This window comes from Abrus precatorius, unplaced genomic scaffold, assembly GCF_003935025.1.
Source record: "Abrus precatorius isolate BTA unplaced genomic scaffold, Abrus_2018 Scaffold5, whole genome shotgun sequence".
NCBI classification, from domain to species: Eukaryota; Viridiplantae; Streptophyta; class Magnoliopsida; order Fabales; family Fabaceae; genus Abrus; species Abrus precatorius.
This window is the reverse complement of record NW_020874395.1, coordinates 19,300,727-19,328,134: the sequence shown is the minus strand read 5'-3', so window position 1 is coordinate 19,328,134 and position 27,408 is coordinate 19,300,727. Positions and strand designations below refer to the sequence as shown.

The window sequence follows — 27,408 nt, the reverse complement described above, 5'->3', positions numbered from 1 at the left end:
TTCTCTTCTTCAACACCAGACCCTTTCATCTTCATATAATTTTTTCTTTCAATCTTTACATGAAGAAAGTGAATTAGTATAAAAATAATATTAATATTATTTTGATCCTTTACATGAACAAATAAATATAAATATTTTTTTTTTTGAACATATACTTGGGTCCAGAATAAATTTTTTAATAAGTCCTTATAAAAGTAAAGAAAAAGTAGTAAAATGAAACAAGTTCTTCCCATAAGTCAAAATTAACTTATATTTCTCTATTTTTTTTAGAAATTCTTTCATTTAACTTCTTTAAAATTTGAGGTATATAAGTCAGTTTTAATTTATAAAAAAAAATTATTTAAATTGTATATTAATTTTCTTCTCATATAAGATTTTATTTAAAAACATTAGTATTATATTAATAGATTAGAGCATAATTGCGAGCGTGGTCAGGATTTTTCAAGTTTCATACTCTACAAAGCTTATTTAAATTTCAAAAAGTGTTTAGAGTCATGGAAGCACGATTCAACCTTCCAAATGCAATTTGCCACCTCCAAAGTTGATACAAATTAACGATATAATTTTGTTAATTTTACTATCACATGTTAAAATCATTAAAAAAATGGTTCTGGTTTTGCTTTTAAACTTAGAAACAAAAGAAGTAAACGGTGATGTAGGAAAATTTGCCAAACCATGTGCACAAGGAAGCCAAAGAGAGAGATGAATATGTGAAGGGGTAATAACCTCAAGATAGTCAATGAAAATAGGGAGTTAGGGAAACAAGTCGTGGACTAACAGGATGCAAGCTGCTTCATTTTGGAACTCAAACCAAATGAAAAAAAAAAATGAAGTGAATAACATTTATATCAATTGAAGGAAATTCACAAATTGATTAGCATAAATAAAACAAATTTGGAGATTGCTTAATCGCCAGATTTTCTGTATTCAGGCTTTAGTTCATACGTGCCTTGATTAGTTCCTTTGTTGTTGTAGACACAAAGGTCTTTTAGTATATCTTTCAGAAATTGCTGTAGAAAAGGTTTAGATCCAACACATTAGTTAAACCAAGCAAGATAGTCATTACTAAAACTAAATATAACTTCCAATATAAAAAACAGTGAGGTTGAAGGAGTGGGTGTATATATATGAGTTAGGATTCATTAATATCAAGTGCTAAACCTAAAGTTACATGTCTTAATAACTTATGGAGAATGCAAGATTTATCAATTCAACTATTAAATCATTTTATATTATCTTCATATCAGGCATATCAAATTTTACAAAATTTAGACATTTGTAAGTATGTTATTTAAAATTTAATATTTATTTATCTTTTAAAAACATAATATCCAATAAAATAAGTAAGGCAATGAAATACCTATCAATTTTATTTTTATATAAAATTTATAAAATTAATGTATTTAATAAGAACTTTCAAACTAATAGTTATATCAATCATTCTCACGATCTATAAAAAGTTACTAAGGTCTAAGTTTGATACTTAATGTCGAAGGAATCCTGACTGACTCTCTCTCTCTCTCCCTAAACCCTAAAAGACTTACACCAAGTTCTAACCATACAAATCAACAATCTAACGGTATATATATATATTACACTAATCTAAGTTTAAAAATTCTTACACTCAATCTCAGCCTTTCATTTAACTTATATTTAACAGGTTATAATTTATTATTTCAGTGACTGGTAGATATAAGTTAAATGAAAAGTTAAGATCTAGTGTAAGAATTTTTAAACTTACGCTAGTGTGAAAAGATCCTTCTCCTATACATATATATATATATAGTTTCATAATCATGTAGTGTGCTTGGGGAGACCTACCAATTATACAGAGTAAACTTATATTGTTAAATAAAATGTCAACTAGGGATGTATCTACATGACTATTTTCCCTTTTTTTTTTTATCAAAAACAAATGATATAGACAAACTGCCATAAATCTCCCAAAATTCTCTGAAAATGATATATACAGCTTATTTTATCTTATGAATCTATATCGTATAAATTTGTTCAATTGCATAAATATTATATCAGATGGGTCCAAGCATCCACCATACATGCATCTACAAGAATCAATTTACTTTTAAGGTTGTAATTCATTATCTGTATTAAGTTTTAATTTTTGTTAAGTGGAAGGGTTCCATAAGTATCAAGTGGTATCCCATACACTAAAGCTTTGTAAGAGAAAAATACTACTTAAATCACATACTTCAGGTTGGTCGGTTTCTTGTATGAGGTTTCTTAAACTCCAATTTGCCTGCCTTTCAAATAGCTTAAACACAATCTCTTCCATCTCTCCACGGTCTCTTCTTGTTCTCTTCATCTCTGTTCCTTTGGCTGGAGCTTTCTTCTTTTCCTAATCCAATACAGAAACGAGCAACATATGAAGTATAAATTAAAAGAAAAAATTATTGAACTACATAATATATAATATAAGCCTAGGGGGGAGGAGAGAGAATTTAATCGGTAAGTAATAAAATGACGTAAGAACTGCACATGATGCCAAAAGAAGGAAATGTTTCTCTTGGTGCACAATCGATGAGGACTGAAATTGGTAAGATGAAGAAGGATAAGGCATTTACAGTGGGTGCAGATGTCAAAAAACTGTACATCCCTGGCATTGGCCTCATATGAATGCCACTATCATTGTTAATAACCTGAAAAATGGAGTTCAGAAATCAAAGGTGAATCAAACGTTTCCTAAATCAATGGTTCACCGTTATGAGAATTAGAGCTATATGAAAACCTGTATCTGTCTGTTTTTGACCATATATTTGTTTGTCCTTTCACGACAGAGTTTCCCATAGAGTTCAAGATTTTGATTATGGGGCCTCATGTCAAATTTGTTCAATATCTTTCCTTCCACAGAGATCTTTCCTACAACACCACAGAAATTTCAATTGTTGATTTACATTTTTCTAAATTAGTTCTTAAAGGGGAGATCCGTGATGCTTTGGGTCTAGCATAAAATGTCCATAACAAAGAGAGAAAGTACAAGAGCAAAGAACAAGATATCATATAGACAAAGAAATCATATCAGAACATACAAGGACAACATATATTAATTATATTGGCTTAATCTCAGCTCTTAGGTTGATTTTAAAAATATAAAAATAAGACGCTACTATTGGAAAAGAAAACATCTATAATATTGGAGACCAAAAATATAATAAATACTTTTGTTTTCAATAAAATTTAACAATTATTAGTTGAATAAACTCTTATTTTAGTTTCTAAAATTGTAAACGTCGGATATTTTTGTTTCTGAAATTTTAAAAATATCACATTAATCCTTGACTTTTATCTTTATCCATTATTTTAGTTTCTCGAGCTACACACCATTAACACACAGTAACAAAATGTTGACTTACGTTAAGTGACACATATAATTGAATATATAGTAAAAACTATAATTTTTTCGGACATTTTAATTCCTGAGATTGTTATTTGTCATGCATTTTAGTTCACATTTTTTAAAACATTTTATCTATCAATCTTTCTTCTTCTTCATCCTTCTAATGCTATACCATCACCAAAAAACACTATTGTTGACCACCATCTACATTCTATGCTGCTAGTAATGACAATTTCAAAGTTTTTTACTTTAGATTTTCATAATTTGTTAGGATTGTAGGTAAGGATATCGGCTCAAATAGGGCCAAGCCCACACTATGGAGGGTTTACACTAGAAGAGAGAAGTGTAAGGGCAAGGAGAGTGATGTGGCATAGAAAGATATAAGTGGTTAGCCAAAGTAAGGAGGGAATTCGTTATAGTGGAATGGGTGTGTAAGAGGGGGTATCTTTTGCATATCAAGAAGTTAGTTATGGATGGAGAGCACTAGCTCTCTGTAGGAGCCTAGCTTTATGCAATAGTACTCATTTTACTAATTTTTGTTTTATATCAAGTAATATCAGCGTTATTTCCTCTATTTCCCTTGTTCGAGTTGTTTAAATTCCATTCCTACAAAGGAATGCCTCTGTATTTAATTGTTCTTACTCTTGCTTCCTTGATAGAAACATCATTTATACTTGTTTGTCTTTTTGTCTTTGCTAATTTGATGCTTGTTTTTGACTCTTCAACCATAATAAATCCAAGGGGACCTAGACATTTTTTTCTTTTTTGGTGGCAATATAGCCACTAACATAAGCCGATGTAGCACTTGAGATTACAGGTCTTTTTCCAGTAACAATATTTTGAATTTCTTGCACCTCTTCTTTCTCATCATCATCTTCATTAGACTGAAGTAAATATGTCTTTTTTTTATATCTTCTTCTCATGAGTTCCTATTAGTGTTTGTTTTATTTCTTTGGGAGTCATTGGTCAACTATCAATACCTCTCTTCACTCCCATCTAATGTCTCTTTGTTCAGGTAATATCACTAGTAGTTATTTTTTCACAAAACTTACAAGTAACATAGTTCTTATTGTTTATGTCATTCAAACTATTTTATTGCTAACCTATATCCAAATTATTTCTCGATGGCTTCACAAATGCACAGGAAAAAATTGAAATAGAGGTAGTTCCTTGTGACTAATTGGCAAGAGCATCCATTGGTTATACTTTAATTTTTGAAATTTGAAACAGAATAGAGTAAGAGAATCAAAGTAGAGAAGTAAATAAAAAAAATAAACAAATAAGGAAAATAGAGTCATTGAAAATGTGCAGGTTTGCTGAATTTGTCGAAGATGCAAAAGATGACCAGAAAATGTTTGGATGACTTTGGAAGCTTTGCTGAACTTAAAGAAGACAATTGAAAATGAAGAAAATGACTGAAAACAATCTATGTCACGTGGAGAATGTCTGTGTCATGTCAGAAGCCTCACTGGAGATGAAGGCCACCGGAAACAGTGAAATTGTAGAAAACAGAGATGAAATGAGAGAAAAACTGAGAGATGAAATGAGAAGCTTAGGAATTGCAAAAAAGGGAGGGAGAAGATATTAGAAAATAAGAGGGGGCAAAATTCCAAGATTGCCCCCCCTTAAAAGTCATCCAACGTTCAGAAACAAAAAACAAGTTTGGAATTTCAGTAAGAATAAAATAGAGGCTACAACAGCTCCTTTGAATTGCAACGCTATTGGGTCTTCATAGCAGCACTGTGCTACTCTACGGCGATAGCGGCTGTTATTGACTACTATAGTTGATGAGTATGGAATGGCCAATGGAGGATACCAAAACGATGAGAATCTGATTAGGTGATGAACATAGAGCAGTGACAAAAGGCTTTTGTAAGAACGTAAAATTAGAGCTGAATGGAGCTAATTTCGTAATAGATACATTTTGTGTTGAATTGAAGGGTATTGATATTGTGTTGGGTATGGCATGGTTGGCTTCATTGGGAACAAAAACTATAATTAAACCTAAATAAAACATGATAATCTCTCTATTCAACAAAGATAAGGAAACCACTCAATTCCACAAAAGAGAATTTTTTAAAAAAATACCCCTGGAAATTTTGGCACTTCTATTCTACCAGAATCATTAGATCATAAATTACATCCTTAACAGAGGATTTCTGCTTTTTTTAATTTTGTAGAGCCACAGCATTGACATATGAGTAAGTATTTGAAACTCTCAAGACAAGTATAATATTAATGACTTGCCAAATTAAAAGAAAAAAAAAGATCCTATACTCCACTAATATCCAGCATCTGCACATTTTAAACAGTTTGCAGCGGCTAATATAAGAATCAGAGAAACACAAGTTAAAAACATTAGAAAAAAGAGTAACATGTCTCTAGAAAGGATAGAAATTCCAAGTAATAGAAGAATTCTCTACATAATAGCAATTGGGACTAGGGTGGTGATCTAGGAGGATTGATAATAAAGGATGGCAATGGAAATATTAGAAAAAATGTGGCAACAGTGTCTATTCAAAGATCACTTGTAAAGTTAAATCAGTAAGGCAGAGTTACCTAGGAAGTATAAGAACACCTGAATGGGTTGACAATATAAAATAGTATGAATTTGGGCCCTCCAAAGTTATAGGTGTGAACCTATTAAAGGAAAAACTGAGGAATCTCAACCATGGATGAAAAAGAAACATCAAATCCTTAATAGTTACGCGTGCAAGTACTTTCATCATAATATCAACCAATGATCTTCAAACAAGGGTTGAAAGTTGAAACTTCTCATTTTTCCCTCAAAGTGAACCACAGTTTTGGAAAAGTCAAATTCAATGCTACAATATGCACTTCAACGGTCACTTCAACTTCTCATTTTATTTTTAATTTTATTTTATCTTTTTATAAATTAGCATATTCAAATATACATTGTAGGTCAACATTAGTCCAAAAAAAAATTAGCTCATAGCATAAGATAATTAACTGAGATCTTTCATGAGACAAGCAACATTGATAACAAAATCCAAAACCTTGAATGTGAGACAAGTAACATTGGATCATTATTTTTCATTTTGCTTGAAATGATTATTGAAATTTTAAGCCCTATGAAAAGACGTACAAGAAAGTCAAGAAAATTATTAAAATGGATCTCATGATAGATAATACTTCTGAAAATTTAGTTTTTGACCAATTTCAATGATATTGTGTGATTCATGTAACTACATCTAGTAGGATAAAGCTTTTGCTGTTGTTCTTGTACCATGGTAGATTGATGACATACCTAAATTGAAGAAAAATTTTCTTGACTACAGAATTCCCATCCCTTTTATTATGTTATTTTTCACATAACATAGAGTATACCATTAGGAAAAGAACAAAAAACGAAGTGGATAAATAGAAGAAAGTTATCTCAGCAACCAAGCTTGAAAAGACACAAGGTTTTCTGTCTTGATCAAATATAAGTAAATCAACCAAAAGAATAACAGTCCCAAAAAGAAAAAACATTTAGACATATTTAAAATGTAATTATAAAAGATGATGATAGTGTAAGGTAAAGCAAAAAATTCTAAGCATTTAATTAGAAGGACTATTAATCGTCCCATTCTCTGATTAATAAATTCATCCACGTTGTAATGTTTGTAGTTGGCATACCAATCTATCACTCTGATAGACCCTTGGTAATTAGTTGTATATGGGGAAAGGTTAGAAGAGGACAAAGTGGTTGGGCCAAGACCAAGAATCCAGTTAAGTTGGGAAGAATAGGAAATATTCAAGTTAATGAGTTGCAGCATAGCAATATGTTTGCATGGCAGTGGAATAGAGGTGGGAAGAAAAATTCTGTTAGGATGGGGCCTGGGGGTGAGGATAAATGTGAGGAAAGCAAAGAGTGAAGGTAGGCAATGATTAAGGTGATTTGAGGGTGCCTGTTGCTTGGTGCAGAGATGGCATCCTTCTTTGATATTTTATTTTTTATTTTTTTCCCTAAATTTTTCTAGAGTAATCTGAGCTTTGTTCTCTAAATTTTCCTATTATTCCGATAGTGAATGCCAGTTCCCATTACGATAAAAGGGGCATCAGGCGTGGCACGATAAAACCTTTTATTAGAGCATCCATTATGAATAAATGATATCCCAGATTCTTTATGGAGTAAGAGAAATACAACTTTCAACCTGCTATTACATTTAGTCAAGGATGGACTAATGGAGGCCTTACAACATATTTTACAGAATATGCAAATAAACGCTTCTAAGATTTTCCCTTCAAGCAATCAAGTTCATTTTCCATCCAAGTAATTAATTAAAGGTTCAGTTTCAGAACTTCATGCTTTGTTAAAACAGATAAACTCAAGTGTTGGAAAGTCATTCATAATTAATGAAATAAAAAATGGACATGCATCTTAGATTCTAATTATGCAATAATATTATTCATAGCTGATGTACCTGAGGTCCATTCATTTCAACCTACAAAGTTAAAAAGAATGAACATTTTCATTTCTTTCTTTTCCGAAGGAACACCCTTATTTCTCTAGACTGTGTTGAGAATGGAGGTTATTTAGTGACAGCAAAAAGAGACATAAGGACATAAAATTACCATGTCATAATATGAAAGTAATATACTGCTTGTTCAAATAATCACAGGTACTTCATGTCAAACCAGGATATAAATGAACAGTGAGCTTAATTAACCACCAACATAAGTTGTAATTTTGAATACCTGTGGTCAGTGAAGGATGAATATTTACCTTGTGGTGTGTCTGAAAACACAGACATTGGAATCAAGTCTTTAGACATGTCCATAACATAACATCTGGGTATATGTCCAGCTTCAGCCAACTCCATAGTAAACTGAGTATTTTAACTAAACAATAAATTTTAAAAGGACACAAAATTCTAGGAAAATTGTCATTGATAGTCAATCTAAGTAACTATTTTCATATGATACACAACGTCCTCTTCCAAGATAAACTCTTCCAAAATAAAATGACAAAGCAATTCAAGAAGTGAAGAAGAAAAATGGGGACAAGTAAGGTTTGCTAAGGTCAAGAGCATAGAAAGTGGGAAGGTATAAAATAGAAAAGGAAAATGCTAACATATACCTTAAGGGACTAGTTAAAAATGTAACAATGCATTCACCCCCAATGACCCCATAATTTTTATTGCACGTGTTTTAAAATAAAAAATTATTATTTATTTTCTTTAACCACTGTTTAGCAGGACCAAACAGAGAATGTAACCTAAACAAAAAATTGGACCAAAGCTAAGGCTCAGATTAAAAATGATAATCCAATCAGCTGTTGATTTTCATTCACCTTCAAACTTCTTTCATTCATCCAAATAATTTTATTTTATTGGCTCTTTCTTTAAACACTCCAATTCAACCAAACAGAGTATAAGCATTTGCACCCACCACCACAACTTCACGTAGAATAAACCAAACAATTAGACATGGCGTGTTCTCAACTAATTACAATCAAGATTCTGTGAAAGGGGTTACTGAACAACATTTTAACTGGGGCAACATAGTATATGCATATATTTATTATTTTGAATATCATTATCAATATCTACACATCAATATAACACGCCATTTCATCGAAAAGAACGTAAAAGATTGGAAACCAAAAAAATGAAAAAAAAATTATTACGGAGAAAAGAGAGAAGAGAAGAAGAAAATGACAACCTGAGGGGGAGAATCGTCGTCGTTTGAGTTGAGAGGGTCGATGGAAACGACGACCTTGGCGACGGGGCGAGAGGGGTCAGAGGGAGTGGCGCGGAGTGAGCGAGAAACGAGGGGAGGGCACTTCATGAGCCACACCGCTCTCTCAGCCTTGGACGTGTCCACGTAAACATTGTTGTTGCTGTGATTGCTCATTCTGTTTGTTGTTTTCGTTGCTACCACCTTCTTCCAATGGAAACCGTTTTGTTCACTGTTTTGCGTGCGCAGTTCACTTTTTACGTCTCATTCTATTTATTTTTTATTAAATATATTTTAAAATTATTTTTTATAAAAATATTTAATCTTTTATAAAATATAATTTATTTTCTATAATTGATTTAATTTTAATTATATTACAAAAATTTATATTTTAATGTGATTTCTTAAAAAAAATTATTATAGTTTAATATCAAAATTTTAATGTCATTTGTATATTTTTTAAATTATAAATATATACAAGTGAAAAAGTTAAATTAAAAATTAATTTTAATAAAAATATAATTTTATCAAATATTATCTAATTTATTATTTTATTTTATTTTTATTTAATTTTTATATTTTATTATTTGTTACTGTTCTAGTATTTTATTATATATATATATATAAAAAGAAGTTTTTTACATTAATATAAGTTTAAAAATTTTTACATTTAATATGAGTCTTTTATTTAACTTAATTTAAATCTAAATAAAATTTTTTAGACTTTCATCACTGTAAAAAGATCATGCCCCATGTATATATATATAATAAAATATATTTAAATTAAATTAAATTAAATAATATTTTAAAATACTTTTAACTTAATTTTAAAAATAAATAAAAATATTTTAAATTATAAAAATTTAAGTCAATTATCGTTGTATTTCACAGTCGTCGTTCTCTAAATGAAATATCAAGAAAATGTTTGAAAGCTAAAATTATAATGTCAGAAAAAATGCATTTAGATACAGAGTATTATTAAATATTTGTTTAATAAATTTATTTTTTGTTTAATATAAAAAATAACTTAGGATAATTTTGATCTAAGATAAAAAGAATATAGTATATTTTAATGTTAGTTATTAAAATAAATTTACTAATAAGATAATTATTTAAAAAATATGTATAGATATAATAACTTTTTAAATATTCATATTAATGAATTATATCTTTAAAAATATTCATATTTTAGTCCTCTAATTTAAATTTCTTTCTTTGACATCTTAATTTGATGATAAAATATTTAAAAAATTAATAAATGATACATTAATCTTTTAAAAATTTAATTTAATAATAATATTTTTTAAGAAAATAATTTTATAATGTCAATAGTTAAAAGATAAAATATAAGATGATTAAATTATTTTTTTAATAATACTACAACTCAAATAAGTTCACTAATTATTATTTTAAACTCTAATGAGATGATGTACTTATCAAATAATTTTATTTGATATATTATTTATGTAAATTTTATTTTAACAATTAATTACAAATCAGGCATACAATGAGTAAAGCATTATGTTAAAACTTTTATTTTTGAACTTTCATTTTAAAAAATTAATCATATTTATATAATAATTTTGATTCTAATTTTCATACACATTAAATACTTAAATTCTAAATACCCACTTTATTATTTTTCATTTAGTTAACTAAAATTTATTTTTTATAGTTATTTATAAAATAATAGAAGTATTAATTAACAAAGCATCAAATATAGTGTGAAATTACCATAAAGATATAAAAATAAATAAATATAACATGAACTTTCAACATTAAGGTAATATATATATATATATATAATTCATTTATTTTAGGTTTAAGATAAAATAAAATAAAATAGTTTTATGTAAAAAAAATTAGTAAATATAACGGTGTTAAATGCTTTCATATGCTAAATTCATAAAGTAGCTTTGTAACCATTGTCTAATGTCAATTCTTAATCTCCACAATCATATTTTCAATCATCTTTTTCTCAACTTCAAAGAGGGTAACAATATTCAAAATCTCCTTTAAAGACGATGAATGAAATGGAAGAAATGTTACTGCAATTCATGAAAGTGACCCAAATTTCAAGAATCAAGAAGCATTCATGAAGAAACTTGAAACTCAAATCAGACAACTTTTAGAACAATTGACAAACAGGGATGATAGTAGATTCCCTAACAATACTATTATGAATCCAAAGGAGCAATGTCATGTTATAATATGAAGAAAGTCAGCTTTTAAGAAATATGAAGAAAGCCAACAAGATAACTTCAAAGGAGAACATATTTCTCTTCTAAGAAGAGAAAAATTAGAAGACAACAATTACACTAAATTGGAAAGAAGAACTAAGAAACAACTATTTGAGAATGTTTGCAAACCAATAGATGAGGATAAGTATAAAAGGCTTTCATTCCCTCAAAGATTACAAAATCCCAAGCAAAAAAAAAGAAACAATTTGAGAAATTTATGGATATGTTTAGAAAGCTACAAATTAATATCCGTTTTATTGAAGTGTTAGAACAAATATTTTCATATGCTAAATTCATGAAAGAGTTATTATTAAAGAAGAGAAAGCTAGAAGCTAATAAAATAGTCTCATTGACTGACGAGTGCAATGTCATCATCCAAAGGAAATTGCCTTCAAAGCTCAAGGATCTAGACTCATTCAGTATACCATGTGTCATTGGAAGTTTTACCAGTGGGAGAGCCTTTTGTGACTTTCATACAAGCATGAATTTGATGTCTCTAGTAATAATAAAGAAATTAGGGATTGAAGAAGTTAATTTCACAAATATCACCTTGCAACTTGCTGATAGATCATTCACGTATCCTTATGTTATTATTGAAGCCCTATTAAAAGTGGATAAGTTAATTTTCCCAGTTGACTTTGTAATTCTAGGTATGGAAGTGGATGCAGATATTCTCCTAATTTTAGGGAGTATATTATAGTGAATTGATAATGAGAGTTCATGAGGAGAAAGTGATTTTTAATGTCATTGAAGCCATCAAATATCCCAACAATGATTCTAGTTGTATGAGTATTGACATATTTGATTCTTCAATAGCATCCACATTTGAAAAATAGGATGATGATTCTATTCTAAGAGAGGTTCTCGCAGTAAGATATCAAGACAATGAAGAGCATGCCTTTATCTCTTTCGACTATTTAATTAAAAGAAAAACTACAAATTGATGAGGAAAAAAAGAAAAATCTAAAGATAAAGTTAGAGTTTTTACCATCAAAATTATCTTCAAAAGCTAAAGATTATCAAGCGTCAAACTAGTGACATTAAAGAAGCGCTTTGTGAAAGACAACTCACACAAATTTTCTTTCATATCTTTCAAATTTTTTATTTACTTTTGAAATTTTTGTAGAATAGTTAGTTTAATCTAAGTTTAAGTTGCATTTAATTCCTTTTTCTCATTAAACTAGGAACTTATTTCATAATATCCACTCAACATTTGTTGAAGTTATTACTTTTAGCAGTGAAAGTATCAACACACAAGGGAGTTTCTTGATGTAGCTTGCTATATAAAAGGTTTGCTAGAACTTCCACTATCAGCATCAAAAGTGGTTATGTGGAGGCTGTACTTAGCAATATTAAGAAGAGAGTTTGTTGAAACCTCCACTTTTTACGCCCAGAGAAACCACGTACAAGTGCTTTCAACCTAAAGTAAAAAGGAAGTCCTCTGGAACACTCACCGTGAACACCTTTCATGAAAAATGGAGGGTTATGTTCTTTACCTCTTAATTCATGTGATGAATTGTATCATAACTTTTCTTAACTAAATTAAAAAAACCATAAAAATATATTAGCACATAATTAAAAATAAAAAAGAATAATATAACATTTTGTGATGAATAATTTAGGCTCCTTCTTCCATTTCTTATTTCTTTTTGAGTAAATATTTTGTTTGTGTAATTCTTTGTGATTGTCACACTTTATTATAAAAATTAGAGGTTCTTACCATTTTTTGCATATGTGGGTTTTGAGGTGAATTGTGAATATTATTGATTGATATTATCACTTTATTCTTCAATTTATTTTAAAAATTACATAATTTTTAAGCTTTCTTATTTTAAAAATGAAAATAATTTTTTAAATCCATATAATGATTAATGATAATAATATATAGATTATTCTATTATTCACATATATACAATGACAAAATCAACATTTTCATCCTATTTTCTTTAAAAACTAAAAATATTTTTTTCCTAATCACGTTAATAAACCTTCAAAAAGTTTCATTTTTAATTTTTCTTACAACCTTTCAACAAGGTTCCTACTTTCAATTATATAACTATCAAAAAAGGTTTTCTTTTTAGAACTAAGTAGCCATAATTTTTTTATTACACAGGATACATAAGAGGAAGAATCAAAACTCATCAATTATTCACAATTTAAGAATGATATAGAGCTCGATTATTGCACAATTAGGTAACTATTTTTGTAGACATTATTAAGTGCTAATACTTTTCTTGTGCATCATTAGAATTTTTAACTTCAATTTTGTAAAGTAAACCATTTTTTAAAGTTTTCCAATGGTTTTTTAAAAATTTTAGTAGTCACTTCTTTAATCTCTATTTTCCTCTTTTGCATTTTCAATTCACTCCTTTCAAAAAATAAAATTCCCCATTATAACTCTGGTTGGATCAATCATATAAAGAATAGGGAAAGTCATAGCTGATATGCTGAGGTATGTGAGATGTCATGTCATGATTTAGGAAGAAGCCTTGGAAGTATGCCCCAAAGCCCCAATGGCATAGAGTTGCACCCTAAAATTGGAATTGTACAGCTAAGTTAATTATTAAGGAAAGCTACCTAAGATAGCAAACTGATAAGTCTATATTTAGGCTTGTTTTTATAGCCCATATATTTATGTTTGACCAGTATTTTTTTCAAGTTTTGCATTAATTCATATATATTTTATGTAGTTTAGCATAAAGAAGCCCATAGTTAGATTTTTGGGCATTTTCAGCCCAATGTGGTTGGAAATTAGATATTCACAACTGTCAGCATGCTCATTCCTTAAAAGCAAGCATGAGAGTGCTTCGAGTCCATGCATGTGCTCATATGCGGCAAGCCCAATTAATGAAGAGCTTTTAGAGTTTTTAAACCGTATTAAAAAGGGACCTCAGACATCCTATTCTACATCTTGTCCTTGCTCTGTGATACACCTCTGATCTCTCTACCCTATCCTCAACCCTCTAGCACACTTTTTGTGAAACTTGGAACTTCAAGTGACAGTACTTGACTGGAAACTCATCTCATCTCTAGTTTGCTATTTTCTCTTGATTATGACTTTGTTTATGAATGTTTTAGTTTTTTTCTTTAGCATAAGTAACTAAGTCCATAGTTAGGGCTATGAGAATTTTTATTTATGAATTTATGGGATCTTAAAGTTTGAATCTATGTTAGATTTTTGTTTATGATTAGTGTTTATCCTATTGTACATAATTGTATAATCCTAATTAATTATATCGTCAAGCGACCATACCTCGATTAGTTAATAGATATATAGGATAAAATGAGACAAAGGATTAGGTGGACCAAACCAATTTTTTTCTTCCAATCCTTAATTAATTAAAAAGTTCATAGGTGCTTTATGATTTCTTGAATTAATATCTTGCATGACTATTATAGATGTTAGTTTAGAGAAAAGAATGTTAATATTCCATGACCATTGAGTATTGATCGTAATTATATAAATAATTGGTAATAACAAGGAAATCGAGCTTAGAATTAAATGAAAAAATAATATAAAGGATTGAATGAGAAAACTCATATGCCCCTAAGTTCCTCTCCTATAAGTTCAACCAAGACGTGCATAATGTTACTTGTTTTTATTCACAATTGATTTTATAATTAAATTATTATTTTAATTAATCTTATATCCTTTGAGTTTAAACAATTAAATTAGAAAATTCTTAGTAATTAGAAAACAATCCTTGTGGGACGATAGTTTCGAGAGCTTAATTTAAGAACCCTATAATACTTTTCAACATGTTCACTTGCCCACCAAACACAAACCTATCTAAAAACAAACATACAAATTAATAAAAATTTCTAATAAATATAACATGTGATAATTTATTTATAATTCAACAACAAATAATGAGACTGAAAAGGTATAAAACATCAATAAAACATTTGTTACATAACTAAAATAAGAAAACAAAATCTAATTCTCTAACTATTGAAAATCAAATGCATGACATTGGCATCAAAACACCAATGATTTCCATATGTCTGTTCATCATGTACATTTCAAAGCACCAATATATGTCATGACAAGAATGATTTTATGGTTATCTTATTATAGCAAATATAGCAATTACAATTGTGTCTAACATTCACACAAACAATTCACTAGAAGTTTTCTTTATCACCATGCTAGTAATAATTGAAGAAAAGAATAGGTTATGCACACTTTGTGTTTTAAATTTGACACCTTTTTTACAAAATGAAAAACATAATAAATGTGATTTAATTTTTGAGTTATTTTTTATGTGTTTGATCTAATTAAGTAATAATTATATTATAATTAAAATTTGACATTTCTAGAATGTTTATTCTTTGTGTATAACCTTATATATTATACTAATATTTTGTTATGATATTAAATATAAATTTATTTATATTTAATATCATAGATTGTTAACAATGTCTAGTAATATCACTTTTATCAAAATTAAATTTTTTTTACTAAATCAACATAACATATTTATGTTATAATTAATACCATACAATTAGTTTTTTAATTTATTATCCAATTTAATATAGAGCATGAACTGCATCATCACGTAAAATATAATTTTATTTCTTTGATACTCAAATAGAATTTTTAAAATACGTATCTCAAAATTTGTTTACTCTACATATTAAACTTATACATTTATATAATCTAGTAAACTTTTATAAAATATAAAATTTATCAATTCAACTATTGATTTGAAGATTCTTGTTGTCGCCGATATTGCACTTGAGATCAAAGTGATTGGCGGAGGACTACCAATTCTATGTAGGTGAGACTACCAATTCTATGTAGGTGAAAACATGAGGAGAGGGAGAAAGAAGGGTCAAGGAGCAATGGTTGTACAGGAAGAGCATAATGGGGTCTTAAATAGTTAGCAAAGGTTGGCAAACAATGACAATTGAAAGGTTGATGGAATAGTTGGGGATGGAAGTGAAAGGGGTGCAAATAAAGGTGTTTGTGCTTAGAAGATAGAAGAGGGATTTAGGGGGTGTTTGGGTTGTATGTAAGATTGAAGAAGGAAAAATTGTTAATTAAGATTACGGAATAAGGTATGGAGCATTTGAATTAGAAAGAAGGGTGGCCACAATAATGATGAGTTCAGAGGGAAGGGAGGGAAAGTGGAACTGGAGGAGCATATGTTTTTTGAGACAATATACTCATTGAATCCGCTTCAAATTTTACATACGTCCTCTATTATTTTGTTCAATTCGCTTAAGTGGATTGTTTTGGACATCAGGCGTAATCATTAACAGAAAAGAATTCAAAACCAGCCCAACCCAACAAGAACAAAGAAGTTCTACAAAATCACATTTGATGTCTAAGTCAATGTGGAAAATAGACAAGCATGCATGAATTCATGAGCTCAAAATAGACAAGCATGAGGAATTGGCACTAACTATGAATCACTGTAGAAAATGTGTCAATTGTCATAAGGAAAAAGTCAAAATATCACATACGCTAATCCTGGAAAGCTACTTGGAAGCATCAACCTGATATAGGCGACCAATTTTTAGGCATTCAATAGATATATCTTCAGCAAAGCACCATGAGAACATACTTTGATTAAAAAATTGACCTATTGTCCTAATTTGTATAAAATGACCTTATTTTAGAACCATGCAATTAAAATGTAATTTTCTTTGTATTCACGCAAACGAATATAAATACGTGTATGCAATATGTTAATAGAGGAAAAAGTAACAAGCATTGTCACTCAGTAATATTCCTTCTCTTTACCATTCTACATCTTCTACATACTTCTTAAGTTTACGAACCTCAACATAGTTTGCATTCTAAAACAATTGGAAACTCCACTAGGGAGGTACAAAGTTTGTAAAAAAAAATAAAATAATGGGGAAGCGAAAAATTACACTAAGGTGACTATCTTTCAATCTTGAAGATTTTCTTAATGACCAGACTACCAATATGGAATCCAGGCAAAGTATCCTACCAATGAACTTTGACAGTAATAGAAACGAGATTGACCTTCTAGGCCAACTTGAAACACCTTTGCCCACTCCTTTACCAAACCCTTCAGTACTAATCCCAACAACAATTCCTGACTCAATATTAGCCAATCAACAAAGTCTAGCACAATTAGTGAGATATATGAAAACAAACAATGACACTCCCTATCATGTCCTCTAAGAAATCCCACGCAGGACCTTGTATAGAGAACACTCCATTGCAGATGATGTGATAGTAACTCAAGGGAATTATGGTGGCTTCTACAAGGACACAAAGACAAATACATAACCCTTAAAGACAGAGAACCACCACTAGTTTTAGAAGTAACCTTTATGCCCTACCTACATTTCTCAAGTTTAATGGTTTGGGAAGTGCACATGAACATGTGACGACCTTCCTAGATGACTTCGGAATATATAGGAGTAATAAGCCACTGCGTCTAAAGGAGTTTTCAAAATTGCTCATGGGGCGAGCATTCACATGGTATGCCAAACTACACCCTTATTCTATTAAGAATTGGAAAGAAATGATGGTTGAATTTTGTAACAAATTCCTAGAAGAAGAAGGCATCCTCCACATCATGGACTTGGGGCAAGTGAAACAAAAGAGAAGAGAAAGGCTAGTTGCCTACATCAAGAGGTACTAGGATCATGCTTTGCAGTGTAAAGAAACAGTTCATGAGAAGACTGAAAATAGCATTTAATTTGCCCCAAACTGTACATTTTTTTTTATGATCCCTCTCCCATTTCTCTCCACAAAATTGACAAAGTCCCTTGGAAATCCTCTCACTGATAAGTTTCTTTGAGGTCAAATTTGTTGAAGAGGATTTGTTATCAGTAATAGATTGTGAAACTGTTGGGCTATGAGATTGATTCTGTTGTAATGTAGTGATTGGATGGTTTCTGACATTGGAAGAAGAATTAGACCATGATCTGGTGTGTCGAATGGAAGATTCTAAACTCACTGGTCCTGCTGGTGAGAATTTCTTTGCCATTTCATGAAGCACCTCCTCTTGCAACCTTGCAATTCGAATGGCTTCTTGAACTGTGGTTGGTCTGTGAATTCTGACTGATTTTTCCAATTCAAGATTGAGACCAGAAAGAAAGAAACTCAAAGCTAGATCTTCATTGACTGCAACTTTGGCCAATAATGTGTCAAATTTTTCAAGAAAATCGAGCAAAGGCCCATCTTGTTTCAATTTTGCCAATTCTGCAACCGGGTCATCAAAAGCTCCTGAGTCAAATCTGTTACCTGTGTCCAGAAGAATTTGTTGCCAAGAATTGCCTTTATTATTAATGTTCTGCATATAATGCCTTTGCCAAGCAAAAGCTTTACCATCCATAGAAAGTAACAACAATCGACTTCTTTGATTCTCGGGTGTGCCTTCCAATTCAAAGAATTGTTCAGCTTTGGCTTTCCAATCCCGAAAGTTTGAGCCATCAAAAGAAGGAAAAGGAATCTGTGTGCGTTCAATTACTGATCCTGTGTTCTCTGGTATTTCACTATGATTATCTTCCGTACTGATGATTTTCTTGCCCGCTGCTAAAACAGTCACTACTGCTGTAAGACTTTCAATAGATTTCTGGACAGACTCGAATGATTTTTGCATAGTTTCTTGCTAATCAGAAAGATTCTTTTCAAAGAAGTCCATGCGAGCGTCCAATTCTTTGGTGGTCACCATCGTTTCCAAGCTAAGTCTGATACCAAATGTAACAATCAGGCAGCACTGACCCAATTGGAATCCTCACACTCTCCAGCTCTCAAGGCACAAGAGAAGACTAAACTGAATTTTATGAATGAATCACTCATCATGTACATAAGATGTATATTTATATCCTAAGGAAATAAACCTGCCAGCTAAGATACAAATATGACTTATTACACTGCACCCCAAACTGTCACTCTGTCGCTACAGCGAGAAGGCTACAGTTTTAGTCCTTTCTCCCAGGACTACAGCGAGAATCCTCTCGCTGCAGCGAGGACAGCCCTGAATTACACTCTGCACTTAGCCCATTTTCAGCCCAACCAGTCATGCACACACACACACACACACATATACATTTAGATTTATATAATTAACAATAATTAATATTACAAAATTCGGGGCGTTACAAAGTAGGCATCATATACAATGTGATTGTGAAGGCGGAGATAGTCACTTGTTCAGAGACTATTTTGCTAAAAATTGTGTATACATAGATATGTAATTTCGTTGAAGTTCTAAATGCAAAACCACTTGTTCCTTCGAATTGTGGATGCTCTTAGTAATCATAATCCGTATTTTTGAATGAGATATGATGCAGCTAGAGTGAAGGGTCTTCCCCCATTGCAGAAGTGCACTGTAGCTATTCGCATTTTGGCATATGGTTCACCTGGTGATAGTGTGGATGAATATGTTAGAATTGGTGAATCCCCCTCCATTCAATGCTTAGAACAATTTGTTAAAAGTGTGAACGAGATATTTGGAGATGAGTACCTTAGAAGGCTTACAACAACAATATCAATCGTCTACTACAAATTAAATAGACAAGGGGATTTACAGGTATGTTGGGTACTATTGATTGCATGCATTGGAAATGGAAAAATTGTCCAATTGCATGGCAAGGCCAATATCGTAGAGGTGATCATCATAAACCCACATTAATACTTGAAGCTATTGTGTCACAAGACTTGTGGATAGGAATAGAAATAGGCCAGGCCATCCAACAAGGGCCTACAGCCTAGCCTTCTTAATTTAAAAATCCTAAATCTTTTCATCAGAGTAAAAAAATGTCTCTATTACATACCTTTTAAGAAAAAGAGCTGGAATTTTTTGCATATCCTATATGAAAAAAAATATTGTTATTTATGTATTATTATTTTTTTGTTGGAGTTATTTATGCATTTTAGATTTTTGTTTGTTGCATTTGCTAATTTTAGGTTTAAAACTTATTTAGTTATATTGTGTTTATTGATTTAATGTGTAAGACTTTATGCTACTAGATTTGCTTAATAATTTATAAATTGATGTTCATTTCATTGTATTTTTTGTATGTGTAGTAATTTACTTATTCAAATTAAATATGTAGTTTAAAAGTGATAAATAAGAATATGTAATTTTATTATACATATTCAAGGTGTTGAATCATTTTTTTTAATAAATAAATTAGATATAAGCCTTATGACTTTTAGAAGACATACTTATTTAGATGGTTTAATAGTTTATTTATAAGGAAGCTTAATAACCTATTGAATGTCTCGATACGAAATAGGCAATTAAAAAGGCTAATAGGCCAAATCAGACCTTTTAAAAAGACCAAGCTAGGTTTAATAAAAAGCTTATGACAGATAATAGGTCAGATTTAAGTTTCAAAATTATTAAATAGACTAAGCCTATTTATGCAAAGCCTAACCTATCCTACCTTATTTTCATCCCTACTTATGGATTAGGCATGCATATTATGGAGTTGCAGGTTCAAACATTAACATTAATGTGTTGAACCAATCATTGGTGTTTCACGATAATGATACCGCATATAATATAGGATATTATCTTACTAATGGCATTTATCCTTATTGGGCTACTTTCGTGAAGACCATCCCAATGCCACAAGGAGAGAAACGAAAGTTATTTGTAAAACATCAAGAATCAACTAGAAAGGACGTGAAGAGAGCATTTAGGGTGCTAAAATCAAAATTTGTAATTATATATCATTCATCACGAAATTGGCACATTGATACAATGAAGAATATTATTTTTGCATGCATTATATTACATGACATGATTGTTGAGGACAAGCGAGATGTTAATAATGATTTTGTTAATCATGATTATAATAGTATAAATAAAGACATTTCAAACATTAAAACTACTCGTGGTGCTCCTTTAGACTTTGCTAATAATGAGTGTTCATTAGACATTTCAAATATTGAGACTACTTATGATGCTCCTTTAGACTTTGCTACATACCTACAAACAAGACACTACATGTATACAAGAAAAGTTCATTAACCACTACAATGAGACTTGGTAGAACATATTCACAACAATGATGAAATTTAATTTGTTTATGTAATGTCAATTTTTATATTTTGTTGTTTTTCAAATCATGTTTAGTCTTTTATTTTGTAATAGTATGATGTATTTTTAATTTTAATTATTGTAATAATATTAAATTAAAATTTTATTAAATTATTATTATTTTTTATTATTAATATTTTTTTTGTGTAACAATGTTAAATTAAAATTTGTTAAATTTAATTTCAAACAAATAATATAATAATTTTAATAAAACCCACAAAAAATAATTAAAAAATTCAAGCTTTAATTATACCACTAGAGAAAAAAAAATGAGAAAGTTCTTCATACAGTGAGATCCACATAAAATAATTACTACATTCATGTCTGGCACATACCCAGGAGATGCCCTTTTAACACGGGTTTGAGTTTTACCACGATAACGGATCTGTCGTAGATGAAGCTACTGAACAAGGGAGTCCTGCCTTAGTCAAGAATTTGACAGGCTATAGAGTTAATCTTCATTACAATTATGCGGAAAACGTCATTGCAAGGTCTCGATTTCGTGATGGTTAAACTATATATTTTATTTTAATAATTTCCCCATTGCTTTCTTCTGGCATTACCATCTCCATCTAGACCCAGGTATAGCGATGAAGCTCCAACTGGGATGCTTGCCTTTTAAATTAAAGGACAAAAATGTAGCAAAAGCAAGTCATATACCACGTAATTTGACTCTAAAATGTTGAACTCAATAAATTGTATCCAAAACCTTTGTTTATAATTTTTTTCCTATCCCCCACCCCCATGCACTCTTCCAACACCAACATGAACTCATTCAAATTTCAACAAATACATAAATAGAATGAAAATAACACAAGTAAACTCCCATACCCTGAAAGCGCCAACCATGATGCTTCCAACCTGACTGAAACTTTGCTTGCTGACAAAGACTCAACAAACAGACTGCTCACTAGAATTGCTATGACCCAATCTGAAGACAACTATGAGAGAATATCAATAAGGGCAGCACAAAGGTCAACCACCAAACCATGTCATATTGCCAGGTAGGAAATATGAAAAGATTATAATCAAGTTGATGTAGCATGCTCTTCAACTTTCTTCTCTGAATCTGCCTCGCTTTCCTTTCCGGACACTGATTCTTGTTCCTTAGTTTTGTCCTCAGACTTCTCTTCATCTTTCTTCTCATCTTCCTTCCTTTCAACACTCAATTTTTCAAGGAGACCAGCAGCAGCAGATGCATCCTTATTTTCCTCTCTGTTCTGTGATTCAGCAATTTCTTGGAATGTTTCCATGAACTTTTTGCAATCTAACAGAAAGAAAAAGCATCAGTAAATATATGCCATAAAATTATGCTAATTTTTGTTTCCATGAACTTTTTGCAATCTAACAGAAAGACACAGCATTAGTAAATATATGCCATAAAATTTTCCTAATTTTGTCCCAAATACAGACCTACTTAATGACACATATAAATTAAGTTATTAAGCACATCAAGTTTAATAACAATTACTCTCAGTGCAAGTGAATCCCCAATCATCACAAATATACCCCGTAAATTATGCTTCATAATGAAGCATAAAAATAGTATTCTCATGTAGTGCACTGCCAAAGAATCATGTTTTTAACCAAACATCCTTCACCCATCCCCAACACACTCCGAACCACACCCATCATTAAAGTATGGAAAAGCAATGTAAGAAAAAGATGCACATCAAGTACATAACATATCATACACATAGTTATTATCAATTCTAGACAGTGGTGTGGAGTGGCCAGCTCCAAAACTGCTATAGTGAGATAGCACATGGCAAGATGACAGCTAATTTGAAGATTATAAATACAAGTTAAAAAATATAAGCTTGTATATAAATACTAAGAAAAAACAAAATCATAGACATTTATAATTAATAGCCAAAAGTCATTGTCTTAAGCTAAATGCATACAAGTCAATAACAACAGAAGTCAAGGAATAAAAAAAATAGAGAACAGGGAAAAATATAATAAGTAAAGGGAATAGAAGTGAAATGAAAGACCTGTGTCCATCTGTCGGAGAGAATAGTGGGATAGAAAGGGTGTTCTGTAGGAAAGAGAACAGAACAGAAGGAAGAACAGGACAAGGACTTGCGCAAAAAGTCAGAAACAACACCAAAACTGACACCGGTTCTATGGGTTTGGTAAAAATGAACATGTTTGCCAGAAACTGAGGTGCTCTCCATTCTCAATTTCTCATGACAAACAGATTGGGTATTGTAACATAAACCCTATCACTCAAATAAAGACTGAAATAGCAAACCACCAAGTAAATTTTTGGTACTCCTGTAGTAACTACTCTACTTTGAGGTTACTTTTCATTACTCAGTAACTTTTTCTTTTCACTTTTAAGTTTAAAAAATTTAAATAAGAGAAGAAAATAACCGAGAGAGAGAGAGAGAGAGAGAGAGTTGCTAGTTTAAGGGATGGAGTATGTATGTACCAAAGGAGAATTGAAAACAAATTCCAAACCACACCCATACCCAAAGAAAAAAAGGATCAGTGTCCCAGAAAAAGGGTTAAAGAGAAGATTGTCCCTGTTAACAGTAGTGACTGCAATGACCGCAAATTCTGGGATAGTGGCTGCTGCTATTTGCTGCCACAACTCCCACTAAACAAAAAATGCTCAGCTCCAAAGTATGAAATAGCGAAAAAAGGCCGGACCACTATGCCACTACAGTGTGCTATTAGCATCTATGATCCTACATTATTTCAATTAACAGAATTGTGAACAATTACTTGCTATTGCATACCCACAAAAACATGGCACATAAGCATCCGATATGCCTATAGTTGGCTCACACACACAAAAAATGTTCACTTTGCTCAGTTATCTAAGCTTGAGTCTAAACAATTTGTACGGGATCATATGAAACAGGTGACCTATTAGTATTAGAACGGAGTGAGCTCTTGTCCAGAATATATGAATATATCAACTAAAAGAAACTCATATATGTCAAACCAATTACTAAGCTTTTTTAGCATGAAATATTTTACAATAAACTAAGAGGAACCTAACCCACACCACTGCATGCGACTGTCTTATATAAGACAAACTAGTAATGGTAGTAAATATTTTTTCTCAACCAAATCAATTGTAACAGATGGCAAAAACATGTAAATGAAAACATGACGTGGGTGAGAAGATCAGTAGTGCATGAAAAAGCTACTCCAAGAACGTTTCTTAGAATCTATATAAACCTATGATCCCAGCAAGATTGTTATGAAATACAACAAAGAAACAAAATCCCAAGTTCATCTTATATTCAGGTTCCCGAGGTATAAACTTCAAACATTTCCAAATCCTTGTTCCATATCCAAAATGCCCAAAGTCAAATGGAGCTTTACTATTAAATAATCCACTCAGGGTATAGTGAACCCAATTTCACCATTGAATGTCCCTTGAACCCATCAAACATCTTCGCAATAGAAGGGGAGAGAACATTCTTAACAGACATTATTGGGCTATGGGTTCAGACCAAACACTTTGTTAGTTGGCTAATTGTTAACACTTAAAAGCCAAAATGCAATCTAACAATTAACAATGCCAAACAGGGTTATAGATTTATATTACAAAGCGTTACCTCAACAAGGACCAGAAAATTAAAAGTATTTATATTAACCTAGTTATCTATATCATAATAACTGTTCTATTTTAATAAAAGAAGGCACACTTACTTTCAATTGATGCAAATCGAATGCAAAAAAGCTCGTCCTTCAATTCTCCATCGGCAAAGTCCCTCGCGTGCCATACGCAAGATTTTTCGTTCCCAGCATGTTCTTGCACACTCATCGACGACACAACTGCGAAACAAAAATAATCAAAATTGAAAATTCAAATTAACAAAAATAAAGAAAGAAGGAAGATGAGAGCAACACTCACTGAGATGATTGGCGCAGATCTTAAGTGTCTTCGATTGCCTCATGAGAAGTCTAACCTTCCCTGAAACTTTGTGCTTCAAGAACTTCACAGTTCCCGCGCCCCGCTCCTTCCACTGGTTCCCGTCCTTCTCGAAACGATACAGTTTCGCTTTGCTACAAACGAATAGAGCCAAAACCCTAAATTTCAGCCAACGAAATCGAGGAAGAGAGGGAGGGAGGGAGGGAGGGAGAGAGAGAGAGAGAGAGAGGAGATAGACTCACAGGTCGAGAATAGGTTCTTCATCCTCTTCGCCGGTGGAGACGGCGACCTCTTCGAGCTTGACTATCGGAGCGACCTGAGCTCCGGTGTCCTCGTCCTCGCCGGCGGGAGCCTCCTCCTCTTCGCGGTGTTCGGCGTCGGTGCTCGACATCTTTGTTACTTGGAATGTGTGTGAACTCGAAGAGAGAGAGAGAGAGAGAGAGAGAGTAGCTGCTAGGGTTTAGGTTATAAATAAATGAAAAGGGGACACGACTCAGAGAGCAGTGCATGCTTGTATATAGCGATGAAGTGCTGAAAGAATACGCAGTCTTTTTGCCACCCCGCTTGATGAATGCCACGTATGAGTAATATCTTTCTCTATATAACGTATGGTTGAGATTTGTTTCTGTTTCTCACCCATAAAATACGTGTCATTTAATAAGAAATCAACCATCTTCTTAACTCTTAAGCAATCCAATTAGAAAATTAATTAAAGAATTAATAAATAATATTTAAAATTTTTATAAGATACTTCAATTGAATTTTAAATATTACAATTTTTTAATATAAGTCACATAATAAAAATTTATATATAATAAAATTTTATTAAAACATTAAAATAGTTGTATAAAGTAATACAAAATTAAAATTTATATATATTCTTTGTCTTAATTTATAAGTTAACAAAATTTGATGACTAAAAAACAGTTGTGAAGTAGAGAGATTATGAATTTGTTTGTGTATGCTTTTGTTTTTTTTAACTATTTTCTAAAATAAATTTAAAGAGTTATTATTTTAGAGAAAACAAAAAAAGCTATTTGGTGATGCTAATTTAAAAATAGTTTTAGAGAGAAAAAAACAATAAAATTTGTTGGGTAAAATTAGTTGACATACTGTATCAATATATTTTTGGTTCATTAACAAAATTAAAGGTAAAAAATGAAGTAAGATTTTTAAAATAAATTCTATGTAATAAAAATATGATATTGTTGAAATTTAACAGTTAGAAGTGATTATACATTGTTAAATAGTTATTGAGAGTGAAACTAAAAATAAATAATTATGAATAATAACTAAGTTTAAATAGGAAAGGATGAAGAGAAATATTTAATTTGAGATGGGTTCTTTCTTAAAGTTATATCAATCGTGGATAGAAGTGTCAAATGGGCTAGTATTAATTAATTTAGCCCTAACTCATATGGGTCAGGGTCAAAAGGCTCATTGGGCCAAAAAGCCTGCAATATGAAAAAGTTTATAAAGCTAAAAAATTATAGGATTAAGTGAGTTAGGACTAACCTATGAACTAACTAATTTTAAAAAAATTATTATTATAAAATTTGTCATTTTTTATTTTTTTATATTATTATATTTTATTTATTTATTTTTATAAAAGTATCTTAAGAACATCACATATTCAATAAATATTTTTAAAGTCACAATAGAGATACAAAATTAATCACAAAAAATAATATTACTTAAATTTATTAAGTTATTTGTTATCAAATTATCAAAATATTTGAAATAATTTATTTAAATAAAATTTAATGTGTCAAAAAAATATAAATATAATATTATCATCGTAAAAATTATAGACATGTGATATTTAATATTACTAAACTCATGAATGCAGAAAAGTAATTATGAACTTAACAAAAATTAATGAATGTTTAAAATTTTAAATTTTTATTTATCTTAATTTAATATAATTTTTTTTAATATGAAATAATTTGATCAAACAGAATTGATAAAAAATATTTTTTAAAATACATTTTTATATTTAAAATATAATTTTAAATAAAATAATTTAATAAAATTAATAAACAAACACATGTGTCTTTTATTAAAAAATATTTATTAATTATTATATAAAATTATTTTAAAAAAATCATGTGTTCAATAAATTTTTTAGTTACATATAAACATAAAACTGACAATAAAAAAAATAACAATAGCTAAATTTGTTAAGTGATATATTATGAA

General features: G+C 30.5%; 3 protein-coding genes across 3 annotated transcripts; 1 reads left to right on the top strand and 2 right to left on the bottom strand.

Annotated features, from left to right (window-relative positions):
* Positions 1-905: 905 nt before the first annotated feature.
* LOC113866876 (general transcription factor IIF subunit 2) lies at positions 906-9,214 on the bottom strand. Its single transcript, XM_027501674.1, has 6 exons — positions 9,023-9,214; positions 8,085-8,187; positions 2,747-2,877; positions 2,583-2,657; positions 2,210-2,356; positions 906-1,010 (listed from the first exon to the last, which is right to left on the bottom strand). Exons 1-6 carry the CDS (start codon positions 9,212-9,214, stop codon positions 906-908), a joined length of 753 nt encoding a protein of 250 aa, XP_027357475.1.
* A 9,692-nt stretch (positions 9,215-18,906) lies between these two features.
* LOC113866875 lies at positions 18,907-19,981 on the top strand. The gene is given in 4 exon segments (XM_027501672.1): positions 18,907-18,952; positions 19,403-19,468; positions 19,471-19,740; positions 19,743-19,981. Coding segments are annotated over 4 exon segments (621 nt in total).
* Positions 19,982-21,546: 1,565 nt separating this feature from the next.
* Positions 21,547-25,697, bottom strand: LOC113867314 (ran-binding protein 1 homolog b-like). Its single transcript, XM_027502562.1, has 4 exons — positions 25,452-25,697; positions 25,192-25,343; positions 24,987-25,112; positions 21,547-22,584 (listed from the first exon to the last, which is right to left on the bottom strand). The coding sequence occupies exons 1-4, from the start codon at positions 25,598-25,600 to the stop codon at positions 22,346-22,348; spliced, it is 666 nt and encodes a 221-aa protein (XP_027358363.1). The 5' UTR covers positions 25,601-25,697; the 3' UTR covers positions 21,547-22,345.
* Positions 25,698-27,408: the final 1,711 nt, after the last annotated feature.